This window comes from Acartia tonsa, chromosome 10 (assembly GCF_053477335.1).
Source record: "Acartia tonsa isolate MP-2025a chromosome 10, ASM5347733v1, whole genome shotgun sequence".
NCBI lineage: Eukaryota > Metazoa > Arthropoda > Copepoda > Calanoida > Acartiidae > Acartia > Acartia tonsa.
The window spans coordinates 17,370,435-17,388,623 of NC_137269.1; the positions used below are offsets into that span (position 1 = coordinate 17,370,435).

General features: G+C 33.4%; 1 protein-coding gene across 1 annotated transcript in view; it reads left to right on the forward strand.

Annotated features, from left to right (window-relative positions):
• Positions 1–18,189, forward strand: part of LOC145330456 (uncharacterized) — a 57,412-nt gene that overhangs the window by 32,681 nt on the left and 6,542 nt on the right. The window contains exons 23-34 of the mRNA XM_080175090.1: positions 2,270–2,334; positions 7,883–7,955; positions 8,350–8,423; positions 9,384–9,465; positions 10,130–10,240; positions 10,433–10,524; positions 10,973–11,101; positions 12,175–12,271; positions 12,708–12,862; positions 14,796–14,941; positions 16,012–16,120; positions 17,088–17,157. Of these exons, the coding sequence (XP_080031216.1) occupies positions 2,270–2,334; positions 7,883–7,955; positions 8,350–8,423; positions 9,384–9,465; positions 10,130–10,240; positions 10,433–10,524; positions 10,973–11,101; positions 12,175–12,271; positions 12,708–12,862; positions 14,796–14,941; positions 16,012–16,120; positions 17,088–17,157 (1,203 nt within the window). The remainder of the gene's footprint in view (positions 1–2,269; positions 2,335–7,882; positions 7,956–8,349; positions 8,424–9,383; positions 9,466–10,129; positions 10,241–10,432; positions 10,525–10,972; positions 11,102–12,174; positions 12,272–12,707; positions 12,863–14,795; positions 14,942–16,011; positions 16,121–17,087; positions 17,158–18,189) is intronic.

Consider the following 18,189-nt stretch of genomic DNA (forward strand, 5'->3'; position numbering starts at 1 on the left):
ATTTTTACATATAAATTGGAATAAATCGTTCTATTCACAACATCTTAACTAAATAAATTATCAAATAAAATTAATATTATGGGAGAGACTTTTTTCATGGATTAAGTTGTTAAAACTATGGAATATTTTTTTCACACTAAAAGCCTTTTGAAAGTGTTAAGGAAAACTTAGAAAGTTAACAGGGTTAAATATTTTTACTAATTATTTTGTATTAAATTAATGTTTGAGATATGTTAGGCTGACCAATTTTTTTTCAGAAGATATTTATTTACTTAATAAGAATGATTAAAGTGTAAATTTTAGAATATAGACAGCCCTACAGATTAATCTTGATTTAGTCGGCAAATGCGTAAGCAGAAAATACTGCATCAACAGATACTAGAATAGATTTTGACACAATACTCAGTAACTGAACCAAAGTATTTTTAATATCTGTCATTAGGAAGACTCAAAATTTTATTCAACATTTGGGAATAGTCCCTTTCGTGGCAACGCCCCTTAAGGGGTGATTCGTCGTATTTTTAAAATGGATTTTTATAGGTTATTTTAGGTTGGGTTAGGTTTTATTGGGTTAAGTGATTGCCCCACAGGGTTAGGCAATTGGCCCCGCAGGGTTAGCGCCTCCGCAGGGGCTAGAAATAGGAGAAAAGCTACTGTGAAAAATACGAAGAATCGCCCCTAAAGGTGCGTTGCCACGTAAGGAAATATACCCTAACATTTCTCAAAAAATTAAGCAGAATACAACAGACTGATTTAATCATTTTTGTCCCCTACCTCCCTGACAATTGGTTAGTTGAAGTTATTTTTTGGGGTTGTTTTAAATTTTCTTTTCTGTCAAATGCTTAGTTTAATTGTTATGTATGATTTAATGTCTTTTTGACTTTGACAAAGCATTTAGTCGTAAAAAATCTTGTTTAATTAAGAAATAGTATGATCTGTTATTTATCTTTTGATTAAATATCAATTAATTGCTTCTTACGTATAATGTAAATAATGATTTTAGGAATAAATATTAGGCTTATTACAATCATAAATCTTTTTTTCGAGGAATTGAGAATTTTTTTTTAATGAGTTGATATAATTTCACCATAATTATACACTCTTGTGAAACGTTAGTAATTTTGTATTTCTTTCTTGGTTTGTTCAATATTTCTGCGCTTTGTTGATTATAATTATCCAAATTTAGGGGGAGGAGGAGGGGGGGGGGGGTGGTTAATGCAACCATCTCGGAGTCAATGCGCAGATGGTACTTAGAATCCGAATTTTGTTATGAAACTTTGCAAGTGTAATCCTTGGTAGGTATATTTTCCCTAAGTTAGAGAAAAAGTTGGAAAAGTAACGTCTGACGGCATTGATTACGAGATGGTTGCATTTAATCATAAAAATTACAAGTACCTCCTATTTGAAACATATTTTAATTAAGGGGGGGGGGGGTCAATGCAACCATCTCGTAATCAGTGAGCAAATGGCACTTAGAATTCGAATTTCGATCTGAACTTTTGCATGAGTAATCCTTGGTAGGTCTATTTTCCCTAATTTGAACAAAAAGTTGGAAAAGACGTTTTTTTGCCTATTTTCAGGGTAAATCCATCATCAATTACGTCGGAATCAACTTTTTAAAACATATTTTGGGTTTAATTAATGTTAAATGATAGCAATAACCATTTTTAAAACTTCTAGTACCAACAGCTACCGTCTAGAACCGTTTGATAGCGTTTTGGAGTGGAAAAGAGTATTATGTGGAGATAGGTTTCATGACTAATTTGCAATATTGTAGATATCCAAAAAATGGCAAAACGGCTGAGCCGTTAATTTTCCAACTTTTTGTTCGATTTAGGGAATATAAACCCACCAAGGATTACTCATGCAAAATTTCAAATGAAAATTCGAATTCTAAGTGCCATTTGCTCACTAATTACGAGATGGTTGCATGAACCCCCCCCCCCCCCCTTAACTAATTCAACAACAAGTAGTTTTTGAGAAAATTTCGTCGCTTTCATAAAAAGGTTCTTTAATCAAAGGTGAAAGGATTGAGAGGGGTAGCCTAATTAGAAATAAAAATTGTCAAGGAACTACGTAAAGCTTCCCCGCTAAGGAGAACTCATTGGTTCAGTAATTCAAAGGATCTATAAGAACAGGCAAAAAACAACCTTGGTACAGTGATGAAAATCTTATTGTTTCTCAACCTTAAAAGATAATCTCTGTACTAATCTAGGCTTATTGTATCATGAAATTATAAAACTTTTGAAAAGGCCCTTTTTATTCGTAGGCCAAATCACAGGCAAGCACAGAAGCTTTGCAGTCTGAAAGTCAGCACAGAGAGAGACTCGAAAACAGGAAAATATCATTATTTATAGATTTAATTTTCTCCTTAGATGTTTACTGCTTAAGTTTTCTCTTTATTTATAAGAGGAACGCTAATAGATGCAGACTGGCCAGAGTGTACGTTTTGTACGTTTTGTACGTTACGCATCGAATCTGTGTACGTTTTGGACGTTATTTTGATATGTGTGCGTAACGTATTTTGAAATTTGTATTTTTGTACGTTTTACGTTTTTTTAAAAATAATAAGAATCAAATATTAGCAGAAAAGTAATTTGTATGTTTTGTACGAAAATTTTAACAAAAACTATAGGTGTATTATAAAAAATAAATTCAATAATATCTTAAATTTTCATAGAACAAAAATATGTAGGTAAAATATGTGATATATGTATGTTTTTAGAACTTATAGTTTAAATTTATGGATTTGAAATATATGTTTTATAGATATACTTTAAAGAATTGAACAGAAAATGATATGCAGTTGACTAATTTCAAGTCTAAATGCACTTTGTGCAACTCACCTGTAATAGATTTTACAATAATTTTTTTCAAATTCTTTATATATCTACTTAGGTAAATTTTCCGAGATATCATATGGTGTTCAGTTTAGGATTAAGAAGTCTTATTCTTTGGTATCTTCAGTTTTTAAAGAATAAGAATCAAGTACAAGTATAAAAGTATTTGTATATGTATTTGTATTTGTATAAAAAGTATTACGAAAATAGTATATTATCTATAATACAAAGTTTGTCCGTCTGTCTTTTAGAAGCTTCAGATCTCAGTAACCACTGAACCTATTAGGTTCTACTCTTCAGGGAATATTTTAAAGCTATTTTCTTGGGGGGTGGTACACTTAAAGCTTTTTACTTACTACTAGGATTAGCGGCTTCGCCCCTATCCTCTAGAGGATTCGTTCCCTCCTTCATAGGATCGTTTGTTCATAATTAGTAAAAAAAACGAAAAAAAGATATTGTGATGATTTTTTTTCATTTAGGCCCCACCCAGCTTATTTGCATTAGTTTACAAAAATAAATTAAGGGGTGGTTGTTTTCTTGGGGGGTTGGGTTTTCCACACTCCAAGAAAATAGCCTAAAGCCACCACAGGACCAGTAGATATATTCCCTGAAGAGTAGAACCGAATCTGTTCAGCTATTACCAAGATCTTAAGCTTCAGACAGAAAGACATTGTTTTACTTTGTATTAAAGACTAGTATTTTCTGAGATCTTTAGCATTAGACAAAATAACCCTATATCCTATTACTAGCGGCTGCGCCCCTAGCATCTAGGGACTATATATTCGAAGGAATATGAAATGTCAGAAAAATAGCCTAAAACCATACCCAGACTTATTTCTAAAAACGAATAGCCTAAAACCATCTCAGGGTATGTAAGAAGCTTTACTGTAAAGGAGAACCATATCGGTTCAGCGGTTAGCTAGATCTTTCGTTACAGACAAAAAAGCATAAAACACTTTATATATTAGGATATGTATAATCCTCTAAATCCTTTTTTTTTCTGTAGCGAAGAATCTTGTTAACTGCTGAACCGACATGATCTGGGAGAGGTTGTAGGCTATTTTCTCTGTCCTTCCATATCCCTTCGAGAACCTGTATTCAAAATGGTAGAAAAATAGCCTAAAACCATCTCGGTAACTGAGTGAAGTTTCCCTGAAATTGAAATCAATCGGTTCAGAAGTAATGAAAATCTTAAGCATCAAACAAAAAACTTACTACTTTATATAATAGGATATACTTAGTACGTAATAACAGGATGTATGTCTGTCTAATTGTTTGTTTGTACCGAAGGCTCTCTCTCAACCGATATGGTTCTCCTTTACAGGGTAGCTTCTTATAGGTTCTGGGAGAGGGTACAACCACCCTCCCAAGAGAAATCACTCTTAGAAAAAAATAACCACCCTTCCCCTATTTTTTCTTTCTTTTTAAAATTGAAAACAGAAATGGGGGTGGTCTAATCCACCCCCCCCCCCCTTCTCACAAGAAAAATTATTAGCGAAGCTACTCTATAAATACTTTCTCAGTCCGTTATGCCATCGGAGAAACGTGATTTTCTTGGCTCTTGTTTTTTGATTAAATAAGTTCACATCCTACATATTTTCATTGAGATTTACCTTTTGGTTGGGGTGCCAGATCTATTCCTAGATTTTCAAGTTTTTGTGATTTTCTCGACTCCTATTCAAGATAGATGGCTAAAATTTTCAGGAAAAAGATAAATTCACATTCTACATATTTTCAAAAAGTTTCTTTAAGGTTTGTCTATTTGTTGCAGTGCTAGATCGATTCCTAGATGTATAGGTTTTTATGATTTTCTCTACTCATTTTCTTGATGGATGGTTGTAATTTTCAGGGATTGTATAAGTTTTTATTCTCAATACTTCCACTTTGTTTCATTGAGATTTGATTTTTGGTTGGGGGGCTGAATTTATTCCTAGATTTTCACGTTATTATATATTTTAAAAAAGGTTTTGTGATTTATTTGAATAAGTTAAATGTTTTTTTTTTATGACACTACTCTATGCCTAGTTTATTTATTTTCCCAGATTTCCATCCATAACTTTTGAGCTTAGCTACTTAAGGATGTTGTCATCCTTGTGTTTTACTTTTTATTTTTAAATAAAAAAATATAAAATTGGGTGTTTGAATTCAACTCCCCCTTAATCAAGTTTCTCTAGAGGCCTCTAAGGGCGTAGTCGCTGGTCCTTATAATAGGATATACTTTGTACATAACTAGCGGCTTCGCCCCTAGCCTCTAGGGGCTTTGCCCCAAAAGGTGTAAAGTGTAAGGTGTAAAGTGTAAGGTGAAATTCGTAAAAAAAAAAAAAAATAAGGACCAAGGAAATCTTTTACAAAGGAAATCTTCCACAAAGGAAATCTTCTACAAAGGAAATCTTCTACAAAGGACTAAGGATATCTCCTACAAAAAAAGGACCAAGGATATCTCCTAAAAAAAAAAAAAAAAAAAAAAAAAATGGGGGGTTGATTTTTTTTGTTTTTTGGGGGGGTGGCCCCAAAAAATAGCTTAAAACCACCACAGGACCAATAGGTATATACCCTAAAGAGTAGAATCCAATCGGTTCAGTGGTTACCGAGATCTTAAGGGACAGACGGACAGACATCGTTCTACTTTGTATTATAGAAGATAACAGGATGTCTGTTTATTTGTACCAAAGGATCTCGCTAACCGCTGAACCGATATGGTTCTCCTTAACAGGATAGCTTCTCATAGGTTCTTGGAAGTTTTATAACTATTTTGGGGAAGAGTATCACCATCCACCCTTCCAAGAGAAATCGACTTTAGAAAAAAATTACCTCCTCCCCCCCCAAAAAGAACTTTAATTGCTCACTGATTTTTTATAGTTAAATTTTTCCAGATGTCTATATAAAACTTTAGAGCTCCGCTACTTATGTATGTTGTTATCCATGTTTTTTACTTTTTCTTTTTAAATCTAAAATAAAAAAAATTGGGTTATTGAATTCAACCCTCCCCTTCTCAAGTGCCCCTAGAGGTCTTTAGGAGCGTAGGCGCTAGTTCTCTTTAATAAAGTAATAGGATATCTTGTGTCTGTCAGTCCGCTATGGTCCGTTATGGTGTTTCTCCGCTAGTAGACTTAAATGTTTTGATAATAGGTAACTAGGAAAATATAAACATCATTTTTATTAGGAATGTACGTTTTGTACGTTTTTTTACTTTTTTTTATGTACGTAACGTATTTTTTTTGTGTACGTTTTGTACGTTTTTTATTTTCAAAATTGGCTGGCCAGTCTGTAGATGGTAAGAAATTCACTTTTCAAATAAGAAGGACATTACTTTGTCGTTGGATTTCTGGATATATCTTAAGCATAATCAAAAATAAATGGTATCACGTAAATGGTATTACAAAAATAAACTAAATCAATGTTTTTGTTAATTCAGACATGTAAGAAATGTCCTATCGATTTCAAACTTTGCATGATAATTTCTATAATAGTTAGGTATAATTTAGAAAGCGTAGCCACTCTATAATCGTTACCAGAAAGCCTGTACGCCCATTTAAAGTATGCTGATTTTTTTTTACTGTTCTTACAACAATATTTCATATGATATAATTATCCTATTCGTCTGATTCATAGGACAACTTAGTACAATGTTATAAGCGAAGCTTCTCTATAATTCAGTCCTAAAAACGTAAGTTTGTTCAATAAAAGTATCCTGTATTTATACAGTTTAGCAACGAATTTACTTAAATTTTGTTTAAACGTAATATTTATATACTGCTTATTTAGTTCTGACAGTCTACAAGTGTTGATGTTTGTTTGTCCAACTATTTCAGAGCTTCGCTTTTATGGATATTGCCATCCTTGTTTGTAATGTACTATTAAAATAAAGAGAAGAAGCATAGTCTGAACCCTTTTTTCGTAAATCTGACAAAGGAACTCCTCCAGCTGACAAAACGCCTTAAAATTTTTCGAGTATACAATTTCTAGAAAGCTAACTTTATATTAAGGAATTCAACCATTCATAGCTGACTTATTAAAGGATTTGCAATATGCATTACGCTATACTTGAAAATAAAGGGGGGGGGTTTTTAATGCAACCATCTCGTAATCAGTGAGCAAATGGCACTTAGAATTCGAATTTCTATCTATAATTTTGCATGAGTAATCCTTGGTAGGTCTATTTTCCCTAAATCGAACAAAAAGTTGGAAAAGTAACGGCTAACGGCTGGCGGCTCAGCTATTTTGCCATTTTTTTGATATTTATACTGCATATTAGTCACGAAACCTCTCTCAACATAATACTCTTTTCTACTCCAAAACGCTATCAAACTGTTCTAGACGGTAGCTGTTGGTACTAGAAGTTTTAAAATTGGTTATTGCTATCATTTAACATGAATCAAACCAAAAATATGTTTTAAAAAGTCGATTCCTACGTAATTGATGATGGATTTACCCTGAAAATAGGCAAAAAACGGCTGAACGGCTGAGCCGCTAGCCGTTACTTTTCCAACTTTTTGTTCGATTTAGGGAAAATAGACCTACCAAGGATTACTCATGCAAAAGTTAAGATCGAAATTCGAATTCTAAGTGTCATTTGCTCACTGATTACGAGATGGTTGCATTAAACCCCCCCCCCCCCCCCCTTTTTACACGATATAATTTAGGTGAGAAAAGCTTTATCTTAAGAAATGAGACTATTTACAGCTGACCCTTTATAAGTCCGAGGTATTATTTTTTTTTGTTTTAATAGAAACTCAAGAAAAAAATATGATTTTATTAACTTAAATTCACAAAGGGATTTTTATTATTTTATTACGATTGCAATAGATAAAGCATATTTATTATTAATGCACAGATAAAACATAGATGTGAAACTACAATATGAAGGCAGTACTTCACGTGATGGACTTGATTCGAAATGTTTTGGTAAGCTCAAAATGTGTACACAATTTCAAACAATGAGATTTCATGTATGCTCCGATGCGATTCTCATATTGGCTCAATCAGACATTACCTCTCTTTCTTAGTACCTTTATTACTATTAATTAATGATATGTGTACTGCAGACTAGCTGAGCTAGAGGAAGCTCGAGAAAGTGATAGGTTGGAGTATGAAGCTAGAATGGCCAGCTGTCAGGTAAATCCTCATATGAAAGTAACCGGATGAGTGTCTGTTTGTGTGCAACAAAGGATTACGCTAACCGCTGATCCGATATGGTTCTTCTAAACTTGCAAGCTTCTCATAGGTTCTGGGAAGGTTTGTAAGTATTTGGAATTGGAGGGAGGGTACTAACAACCTCCAAAGAGAAATCGCTCCTAGGATAATATCTCCCCTTACCGCCAATTTTTTCCTTTTTCTGAATACTGTAACTAATATCAAAAGTGGGAGGCTTACTACATATCCTACCTTAAATGTCCGTAGAGGGCTCTCGGTGCGTAGCTGCTACTTTATTATCTCCTATTATTGTGTTTTATTATGTCTGTTCTTCTGTAATACACTGTTATTTTATTTTAAACATTATATTTATCAGGAGGCTCTTGTCTCTGGACAGAAAAGTGCCAACCAAACTGAAAATCAATTAAGAAGAGAATTAGAAGAAGCTAGGTAAGATTATTTTATCTAAACATAATGGTTGGTTGTCTGTGAATAGAAGGTTAAAAATAGCCATTAGATCATTAGACCCCAAAGATCTTGGTTATATGTCAAAGTTATCAACTATCTTTCAACAAATATCTTTTAATTAAAAATACTGCATTTTGATTTATCCATTCAGTTAATGTTACACCAAATATTTAATGTAAACATTAAATGGCGGTTTCCTTTATGCAATTCTTTCTTACAATAATAATAAGTTATCTTTTGAATGAATGTGTTATTATTAAATTGTAGAAATTATTCTGTGTTTACACCCACTTTATTATTTGTATAATATACTCAATAAACCGTACATTTGTGTGGCTATAGAAATATACATTTAAATTACAAAAACAAGCAAGTAAATGTTATCATACGGCACAAATTGTTTAAGAAAATAAAGAGTTAATATAATAGACGATTAATGAATGTATATTGTATACACCTAAGGATTACATCTTCTGCAAATAGAATTATTGGTTGAAAAGTTTGGAATCAAACAATCAGAATTTAATATGAGTAAGAAAAGTCGAGCCAATCAAGAAGATATAATGGTTTTAAAAGTTTGGGTGCCAGTGTTGTGTTATTTACAGCCTCTTCATTTATTAAACTTAATTAGGTATATCTTCACTATTTTATTAGGACATCCTTATAATAAAGAAACAGAATGTCTGTGTGTTTATATGTTTGTACCGAAGGATCTCGCTAAAAACTGAACCAATCAAGTTCTCCTTTACAGGGTAGCTTTTCATAGGTCCTGGGAAGGTTTAATACTATTTTGGGGAAGGGTACCACCACCCTCCCAAGAGAAATCACAAAAAAAATCATTTCAAGCGCCACTAGAGGCCTCTAGGGGCGTAGCCGCTAGTTTTGAATAAATTAGATAGAAAAGCTTCATTTGTGATAATTGTCATTGCTTTTAATATTTAGGAAAAATGTAGAAATGACAGAGAAAAGATATGAGGATCTTAATTTTGAACTAGAGTCTGCTACACGACCTCTATTAAAACAGGTAAAAGTTTAATTTTGTATTTTTTTTAGTGATTAAATGCTTTCTGATAACCATACTTAGATTAAAATGATTATTCAAAATTCGTACATTAATCGCACTTATACATTTTTAGTAAAAAGTAAGCATTTAAAAAAAAAAAATTTATGTTGTTTATCAATTTGACATTTGGGTTAATCTTGCCTAATTAACAAACTCAAAGTTTTAGATTTTAATTCTCTACGAGTTACTTTTATTTCTTTAATAGCAAAACTACTCTACGAGTTATCAGTTACCTAGCCGCCAATTAAAAAATTAAATCGCCCTGGCAAATATATACATTCTTTAAAATCTTTACTATCATTGAACAAACTCTTCCTTTTTTATAATCTTAATTTTGATCATACAGTACAATATTTAGAAATAACAACTTATTCAATGAATTCTTTGCAATCCACATGTACAATACACGTGTTGTCTGCCATTATTCAAGAAGGATTATTCTCAATAAGAGGGTCATTTTCCGTAAAGTTGTGTGTTAGCTTGTAGTCAAATGCGCATATTTAGTCAAACTGTTCTTAATAAGCGCATTTGAAGCTTACACACAACTTTACGGAAAATACGCAAAATAAAACGACCCCCTAAATACTTCATTTTCATTTTTCTAATATTTCTTAATAACTTTTAGATCCAAAGCCTACAGACGGAATTAAGTAAGCTGAGAAAGAGTAGTGATGAAACTGAAAGTAACCTGGCTGACAGAGTTAAAACACTTACACAACATCTTAGTGTTTCTAAAGTAAGATATTTTTTTTAGGTTTTGGGGGGGGGGGATTTAATGTAGATTAGGGAGGGAGGGGGTGGGTTGTAAAATAACGTCTGGGATATTATTGACATGGTAGGGATGGCGTTAGGAGTAATTAAACTGTACTTTGTTGAAGCGGGGGATTGGTTGGTTATCCTTAGAATGTACATTTAAGTATTTTTATAGGAAAAGGAAAGAAAAGTGAGCGAGTCCTATGAAGCAGTGGCTGGAAAACTGGCCTCCCTTGAAGCTAGTGTCAATATTTCTAGTGGTAACAGGTGAGTAGTTTTACTTGGCAGATGACCTATTAAAACCAGGGATCTAAAGGGACAAGACAATGGCTGATGGATTGATGTACAACCCCAATGATGATGCACAAATTTACCCCTTCTTTAGATCACAATTAGGGGTTGAAATAAATCGACAACCAACTTAATTAACCAACCAATCAAAATTCAGTAGAAGTCCCCAAAGTTTTTAAGCAAACATGTGAGAAAACGTTAATATAACACTTTGGGGACTAATGTAATAAATAGCCCAATGTCCCCTTCCTTCCTGTATTCCAACACATTCTAAGTTATTTAACAACCCTCGATTATTTACGGAATATTCTATAATATGAAGTAGAAATGCTTTTTAAATATACAGCAAAAGATCTCTGAAATGACTGGAACAAGGTTTTGAATTTATATACCTACAAGCAATTGTTGATCTTTTTTATTTTAGATCCGAACTTGAATCAAAATGTGCGGCCTTGTCCAAAGACCTGGAGACCGCCAGGAAAGAGCTGGAAATGGAGAAAGAGTCCAGCGGAAGGTTTAAACAGGATCAGGAACAACAGTTACATAATTACAAGTAAGATTCAAAAACCTTTTTTGTCTGAAAATGTCAAAATCATTGGGCGCTTTCTCACAAAATTTCCTTCTAAGCACTAAAAAAATCACTTCGCCTCTAACCCCTCACTTATTTTCCCCCAATACCTAACCCCTGCACCAGTGTTTCGGAGCCGGAGCCGGGAGCCGGGAGCAGCAACATTTTTGGTGGAGCCGGAGCCGGATCCGGAGCCGTATTTTTCGTTAAAAACGGCTCCAGCTCCAGATAAGCTAAAAATATTTTTTTTAAGTAGTATTATAATTTAGCAACGGTCTATTTCCATATAATAAACTGAAAAAATATTGTTACTTAACAAATATACACACATCCTTCTACTTTTATATAGCTTTAATCAAATAAAAGCAAAATATTTTATATTATTTATTTTATTTTATCAAATTCAATAATGAACAAAAATTGATATATTAATTTTAAGGTAGGAGCCGGAGCCGGGGCCATATTTCCAGATACTGCTCCGCGAAGCCGGAGCAGCATCAAAATTATACGGCTCCGAGACCCTGCCCTGCACCTTTGGGCCTAGATTCTAGGCCCCATGGGCGGTGCCATAACCCCTGCGAGGTTAGCGAAAATCCAATTTAACCTAATCTAAACTAACCTAAAGTAATAAGCAAACAAAAAAACTACCCCCACTCCTATTTTCATTTATTTTTTGTTTGATTAGCCATAGTTTCTTAGAGTTTGGGCCTAAGACTCCTGGAGTATGTTGAGACACTTTTGTATAGCCACCAGGGCCAGCTTAAGCTCCACGTTCAAGTATGACTTGACACGCTGTCTCATGAGAGCTCCTCGTTATTACCTCACCTTTTGCCTGTTTTGAGTTTGGCATTTTCAATTTATCAGTGCTACTACTCATGGGGGTAATTTTGATAGCGCAAATCATTAATTAAAGTACAGCATTTATAAGTTACAATTCTATTTAATTTATAAAATGCAATATCGTTTGCTTTGACCAGAAAAACAGACTAATACCCTACAATTATATATTTGTTTGGTTATTATAAATCTTCATGAAAATGATAATTTATGTATTTTAGGAAAGAGAAAGAGCTATTAGAGCTACAATTAGAAAATTTAAATGCTGAATTTCAAGTTAGAAACAGAACTTGTAAAGATTTAGCTGCTCAACTAAAGGTAGTCATTTTATTTTTTAAATTACTTAGATTTTATTATTGTATTCAGCTGTAGCTAGTTGCCGTACCCAGTACCCACTACAGGCGGCAAACATTACACGGCTGTTAAAATTAAGAACGATGGCATTTAACAAAAAAGTTAATTGATGTATAAGTATAAGCAGGTTGGGCAGGAGTGTATATTCTGCACAACATATATTTTTTTCCCCCGGCTGAAAAATATTTTATTTACCCCCCCCCCTTTTACTTTTCCCCCAATAAAGAGGAAAAATGTTTTCAGTACTCTTTATTTTATTCATATTTTCCTCCTCCCACATATTTTTCTTGTTTTTGTTCCTCAAGGAGGTTAGGAAGCGCGTCTGATGTCAACTTGGACTGCAGCTGCTGGTCCCTGCAAATAAAATTTTGATTATACTACTTGACTTTGTAATATCTAGGATCAAGAGGAGCGTATGCGAGACCTGCAGGCAGATGTAGAGGTGCGGGGGGCATCCCTGCGTCCAACCTCTGGACTGCGCCCCAGTCCAAATATGCGGCCAGCAAGCAGCTACTCCACTCCGAGTCCCAGCAACAGTCTTAATCCTCCTGATAGGTAAATATAAACTGGAGGATCAAGGAAAGAAATCAATGTAGCATATTTCACAGTAGCTTTTGATAGGTTATTTTAGGTAGGTAAATAATAATGATTGCAGGGTTAGAGCCATCTGCAGGAAATAGGAGAAATGCTACTGTGATACTACAGCGAATCCCCCTACTTCGTTTTCTTTCCACGATTCTAAAATATATATAGCTGGGAAAGGACGAAATAGTTAATTCTGCCTTGGCTATGTAAGTGCTTATAGGGGGGAAATGTTTACTTCCACCCATTCTGATAACCTAATTTGAATCATGGAAAGAAAACGAAATTTTATTTGTTAAAATAGCTCTGTAACAGTTACCTAGGTAAACTACGACTGAACTTAACCTTCCTATAAATCCTAATATTTATACCAAGCTAGGCATTTTTGTATTTCTATATATGTTTAGGGAGTTTTTATAACCCAATCTGATATTATTTTAAAAACATAAAATAAGATATACATTCATGTGTTATTTCTTTAAATCTAAATAATATAATATTATAGATTTTACAAAATTAAACTTGTACCGTATAGCATTGTTTCGTTTTAAAATCAATAATTTGATTTCATAAAAAATATAAAAATAAACAGTTTGGTTGAAAAAAGTTGAAACACTAGATCAAAACGGTATTTGACCATTTAATACCCCAACCGGCGTAAGTCAGAGAAAGAGGGGACAATGAGCTGTTTATTAGTCCCCAAAATCTTTTATTATTGTTTTCTTATTTGTTGGCTCAACAACTTTGGGGACATTTAATTGATTGATTGGTTTATTAAGTTTCAAACGTTTCAACCACTAATTGTAATCTACAGAAGGGGTAATTTTGTGTATAATATAATCCTTAGGGATGTACACTTAATTAATCGGCTATTGTCCTATCCCTTTCTATCCCATGGTTTAAGTATATAAGTAAAGGATACGGCGATGGTGTACTTACTGACCGCAGGGTTAAGAATGGTAAACTAGGAGGTCAGGGACGTCCAAGCTTTTTATTTTGAGGGGGGGTTAAATTAATGGGTTTTTAAAGGTTTAAGGGGGATAATCTAATGTTTTAAAAATCTTCTAGTGGCAAAATACATTTTGAACGCTTTAATGCTACTCAACTTAATCTAAACAAACTAGCTTTTCACAAATACTACCAATCCCCAAAAGAAATCATTTTTAAAAAAAGAGAGGGGGTTATTATGGTCCAGTGGCTTCTTGGAGAGAATGTTAACTGTAATCATTATATTCACGAGAAATGCGGCGCTTTCCCTTGAAGTGCGTAGTCGAGCACAGAAACAACCTCTCTTTTATTTTTAAATCAATTGAATGTTAGGCATGTTAGAAGCGTCTTGTCGATTTCAAACTTTGATGATGATTCCTGTAACATTTAGATACGATTTAGCAACTCTATGAATGTTACCAAAATGACCGTATGTCCATTATAAATATTCTAATTTTTAACTTTTCTGACAAAAATGTTTAGTAAGATCGGCGTTCGCAACGGTTTTGTGGATTCGTGGAACTATTTGGGGGTGAAAAATTGGAAGGCAGACATTTTCAAAATTTTAATCCCACTATATCACGCCACTGGATGTAATTATCATATTAACTCTGCCTCTCAAGGTTTGACACTCTACAAGTGTTCCTGTTTGTTTGTTCTACCATTTTCTGTCATTGATTTATTTGCTTTTATAGATTGTGTCATCCTTGTTCTATTTGTAACTATAAAAACCTACAGAGGAATTAATGAATATTCTGTTTCGATTGGCTGGAGTATTTCGATTTTACCTGCCTTAACCCCGAACTGCGCTTTACATACATATTGTATGTCTATTGATACAGCTATGCATTGCCTCCCAAAATGCACTTCCCGTGGCCGTTTATCTTTTGAGATTTCTACAATAATCTTTTATAATCAGGGAATCCTGTTGGACCGAGGAGCTGTTGTCCCCGGGTCTGGGGATGTCGGGTTCTAGTCAGGCCCCCTCCCTGTATGACACTATGAAACATGGCAATAGCGCGGCATATCTGGAAAACATGGAGAGCCAACTTAAAATGAAAGAAGGTAAATATTGGGGGGAGGAGAGTGTGCCAATTTTGTTAAACTTAAACACATATTAACTCAACCAAAAAAAAAAGTTATAGCACTGAGATTTTGCAAGGCAGTTGGGATACAATGTGGAACTGTGAAGAAACCGCTGTTTCCCGGCAATTTTTTATGTAATTTCTCGCCTAATCAGACAATTTGGTATCACTAGAGACAAACTTTTGAAAGTAAGTTCAAAGATAAGATTTACTTTGGCGAAGAGGAAGGGATGTCTTTTAACATGACATGTGGCAGCAGTTGTATTTTAGGTTCTTAGTTTTAGAGAAAATTGGGGTACAGTCCCTTTTGTGACAACCCTCTTAAGGGGTGTTTATTCGTATCTTCAAAGTAGCTTTTCTCCTATTTATAGTCCCTGCGGGGCCAATTGCCTAACCCTGTGGGGCGATTACCAAACCCATCAAAACCTACTGTGAAAATACGACAAAACGCACCTTAAGAGGCGATGTCACGAAAGGGACTATAACTGAAAATCGTGTAATTTTCTCGAGAGAAATGTAAAGATAAAAAAGTTGCTGGTATGTTATGTCAAGAGACTGTGCGCTTCTGCAATGATTAGAATAGCTGAATATTCGGAAAGGCTAGTATACAAATAAGAAACACAACTTTTGAGTTACGGAATCATTGCGTCATATCGTAATGTCTGTTGGATAAATATAGAATTTGTCCCACAAACTTTTTAAATTGAAAGTTTTGTTTAAAAATTAAGAACAAGGTTAAAACATATCTAATTGGAAATTAATACTTCAAAGCTAAATTTTTATGTTTTTTTGCAAAATATACAATAACTAATGAAGATATGATTTTGTGCTTTTATTCAAAGTGCCTAGCAAGCACACAATTCCCTCCCCCTGAATAATTAAAAATAAGGAGGTAGTTTATTACCTTCCCCGATAAAATTACGAAAAACTCAACCCTGCCTTAATTTCAATTTTTTTTCAAAATATAGATTGGTCCAGTTTTCTGATTTGAGGGTAACCTCCCAGGATGGAGAGGTCCATGAAAATATTATTAGTTGGCAAATTATTCAGGTGAGGTTACCAGCCTGCACCATCAAATTCAACAGCTGGACAGATTAAAGCAAAGTTTGGCGGCTGAACTAGCAGACACGTCCGCCATTTTGGAACAGAAGGATGCCAGGTAGATAGATAGATAGATTACATTACAGGTAGATTTATTACAATAGATAGATATATTTGATCAAATACTTGTCATTACCTAGGCTGCTGTCCATGACAATTTAACGTCAGGTCCAACAACCCAGGATAACTAAGGGGAGCCAATTCTCTCCTATTCTGTCCAAACACCTGGGGAATTAGGTTAAGTTACACCCAACAGACAACCAATTCTTTGATTGCACGAACATTGTCTGGAAGTCCTAACTGTGCATGGTAATGAGTTGCGCCTGTCTTGGGCAAAGACATTCCCCCTCTCTGCCTATTAATGTCGCACATCTTACATAACAACAGTAGAAATTTTTGATGTCTTGAATTATGACGCGGTCAAACTCATCACCTCCCTGTAAAATGGCGGATGCGCTACGTGTTAAGCAACTGTTGATACATAGAAGAATTAAAAAACAAGGATAATAGATAGAAAGGTAGGTAGTTAAATAATCCTTTAACACTGCAAATGATTAAAATGTGCAGTAGTTACTCTTAAACGACTAGGTACACAATATTTCTAAGTAGGTAAAATGTTTTCATTTTGAATTTTATTTTTTCTATTGAAACGTATTTAATATTTTCAACCTCATTTTTGTAGAAATTATCAATTTAAACTTGATTAAAGCTTGTTGATTAATGCATAATTTGCAAACATGGTTATAATTTTATACAATTAAGAAGGCTTGAATAGAGTGAAATATTTATTCTACTGGAAAAGCCTGTTATTTTTTGTGTAGTTTAGCTCTATACCGCCGCGTTTTTGGAGACTAAAAAAATAATGATAAAAAAAGATAGTTTTTATATAATTTAAACATGTCCTAATTATAATGTAGCTACTTTTAAATGAGAGAACATATTGATTATAATTTCGGTATCAGTGTAATTTTCAGTCTAAGGTTTCTTTTCTCCAACAAATACCACAACATATATTTCTGTTTTAGGTTAAATCAAATGGACTCTTTGGAATCAGAATTTAAAGATTTCAAACAAAAATATTCCACACTAGAAAAGGTATTAAATTGTTCCATAATTTTTGGGAGCATGACTTTTCTATAATTTGGTAATGTACGTGATCCCGTCAGTCAGAGCCTTTGAATTAAAAAGTATAATATGAGTTTATATGGAGATCTGCCAATACTCAGGATCCAAAATTACTCTTCAATTAAAATCAAATGGCCTTGCCCTTGTTATGTAGGGACGTATTGCTTTCTGTCATTTGACCCGGCTGTGTTTATATTTTAATATTTATATTTGATTTCAAAGACCCAATTAAAAGTCGGCACAAGGTCCTCATACTGTGGATAGAGTTACATATAGGTTGGGATCCATCTATTCTTTTACTTTAATAATAGATCATCAGGTTAAAGTAATTATCATAATATTATGCTGTTTAAATGCAAATGTTAAATTGAATCTAGCAACCATAAACAATTTCATAGAAAATATAAGTAGGTACCATTTCCCAAAATAGTTATAAAGCTTGCCAGGACCTATGATAAGCTTTACTGTAAATAAGAACCATATAGGTTTAGCGGTTAGTAAGGTCCTTGGGTACACACAGACAGACAGGCAAACTCACTTTCATCATGTTACTTTTATACAAGGATTAAATCTAATATTATTAAATTAATTAATTCTGACAATTTTCTGCAAAATAAAGATTTTAGCACTAAAATAAGTTTCAATGACAAGCAATGATAAATATTTGATTTTGTCAGAACCAAATTTTAAATTTTGTAATTTGTACATTAGAAACCTTTTTATTATTATTTTAAATATAACACAAACTGGGTTTAACAAAGAAAATTTTTATCAATTGAAGTTCTTAATATATACATATAAATATATATATATATATATTGCTTTGGACTATTAAAATTGAACATGAGTACAGCGCTGTATAAAAATGTTTCTAACGAATATGAGAGATGGTATTTACAAATTAATTATTTTTTTATATTTGTATGAAAAATACGTGTTTGCAAAAAGATGAAAATTGTAACACTTTTAGCTTTTACATCTTTAATTATGGGTAGTGAGTAC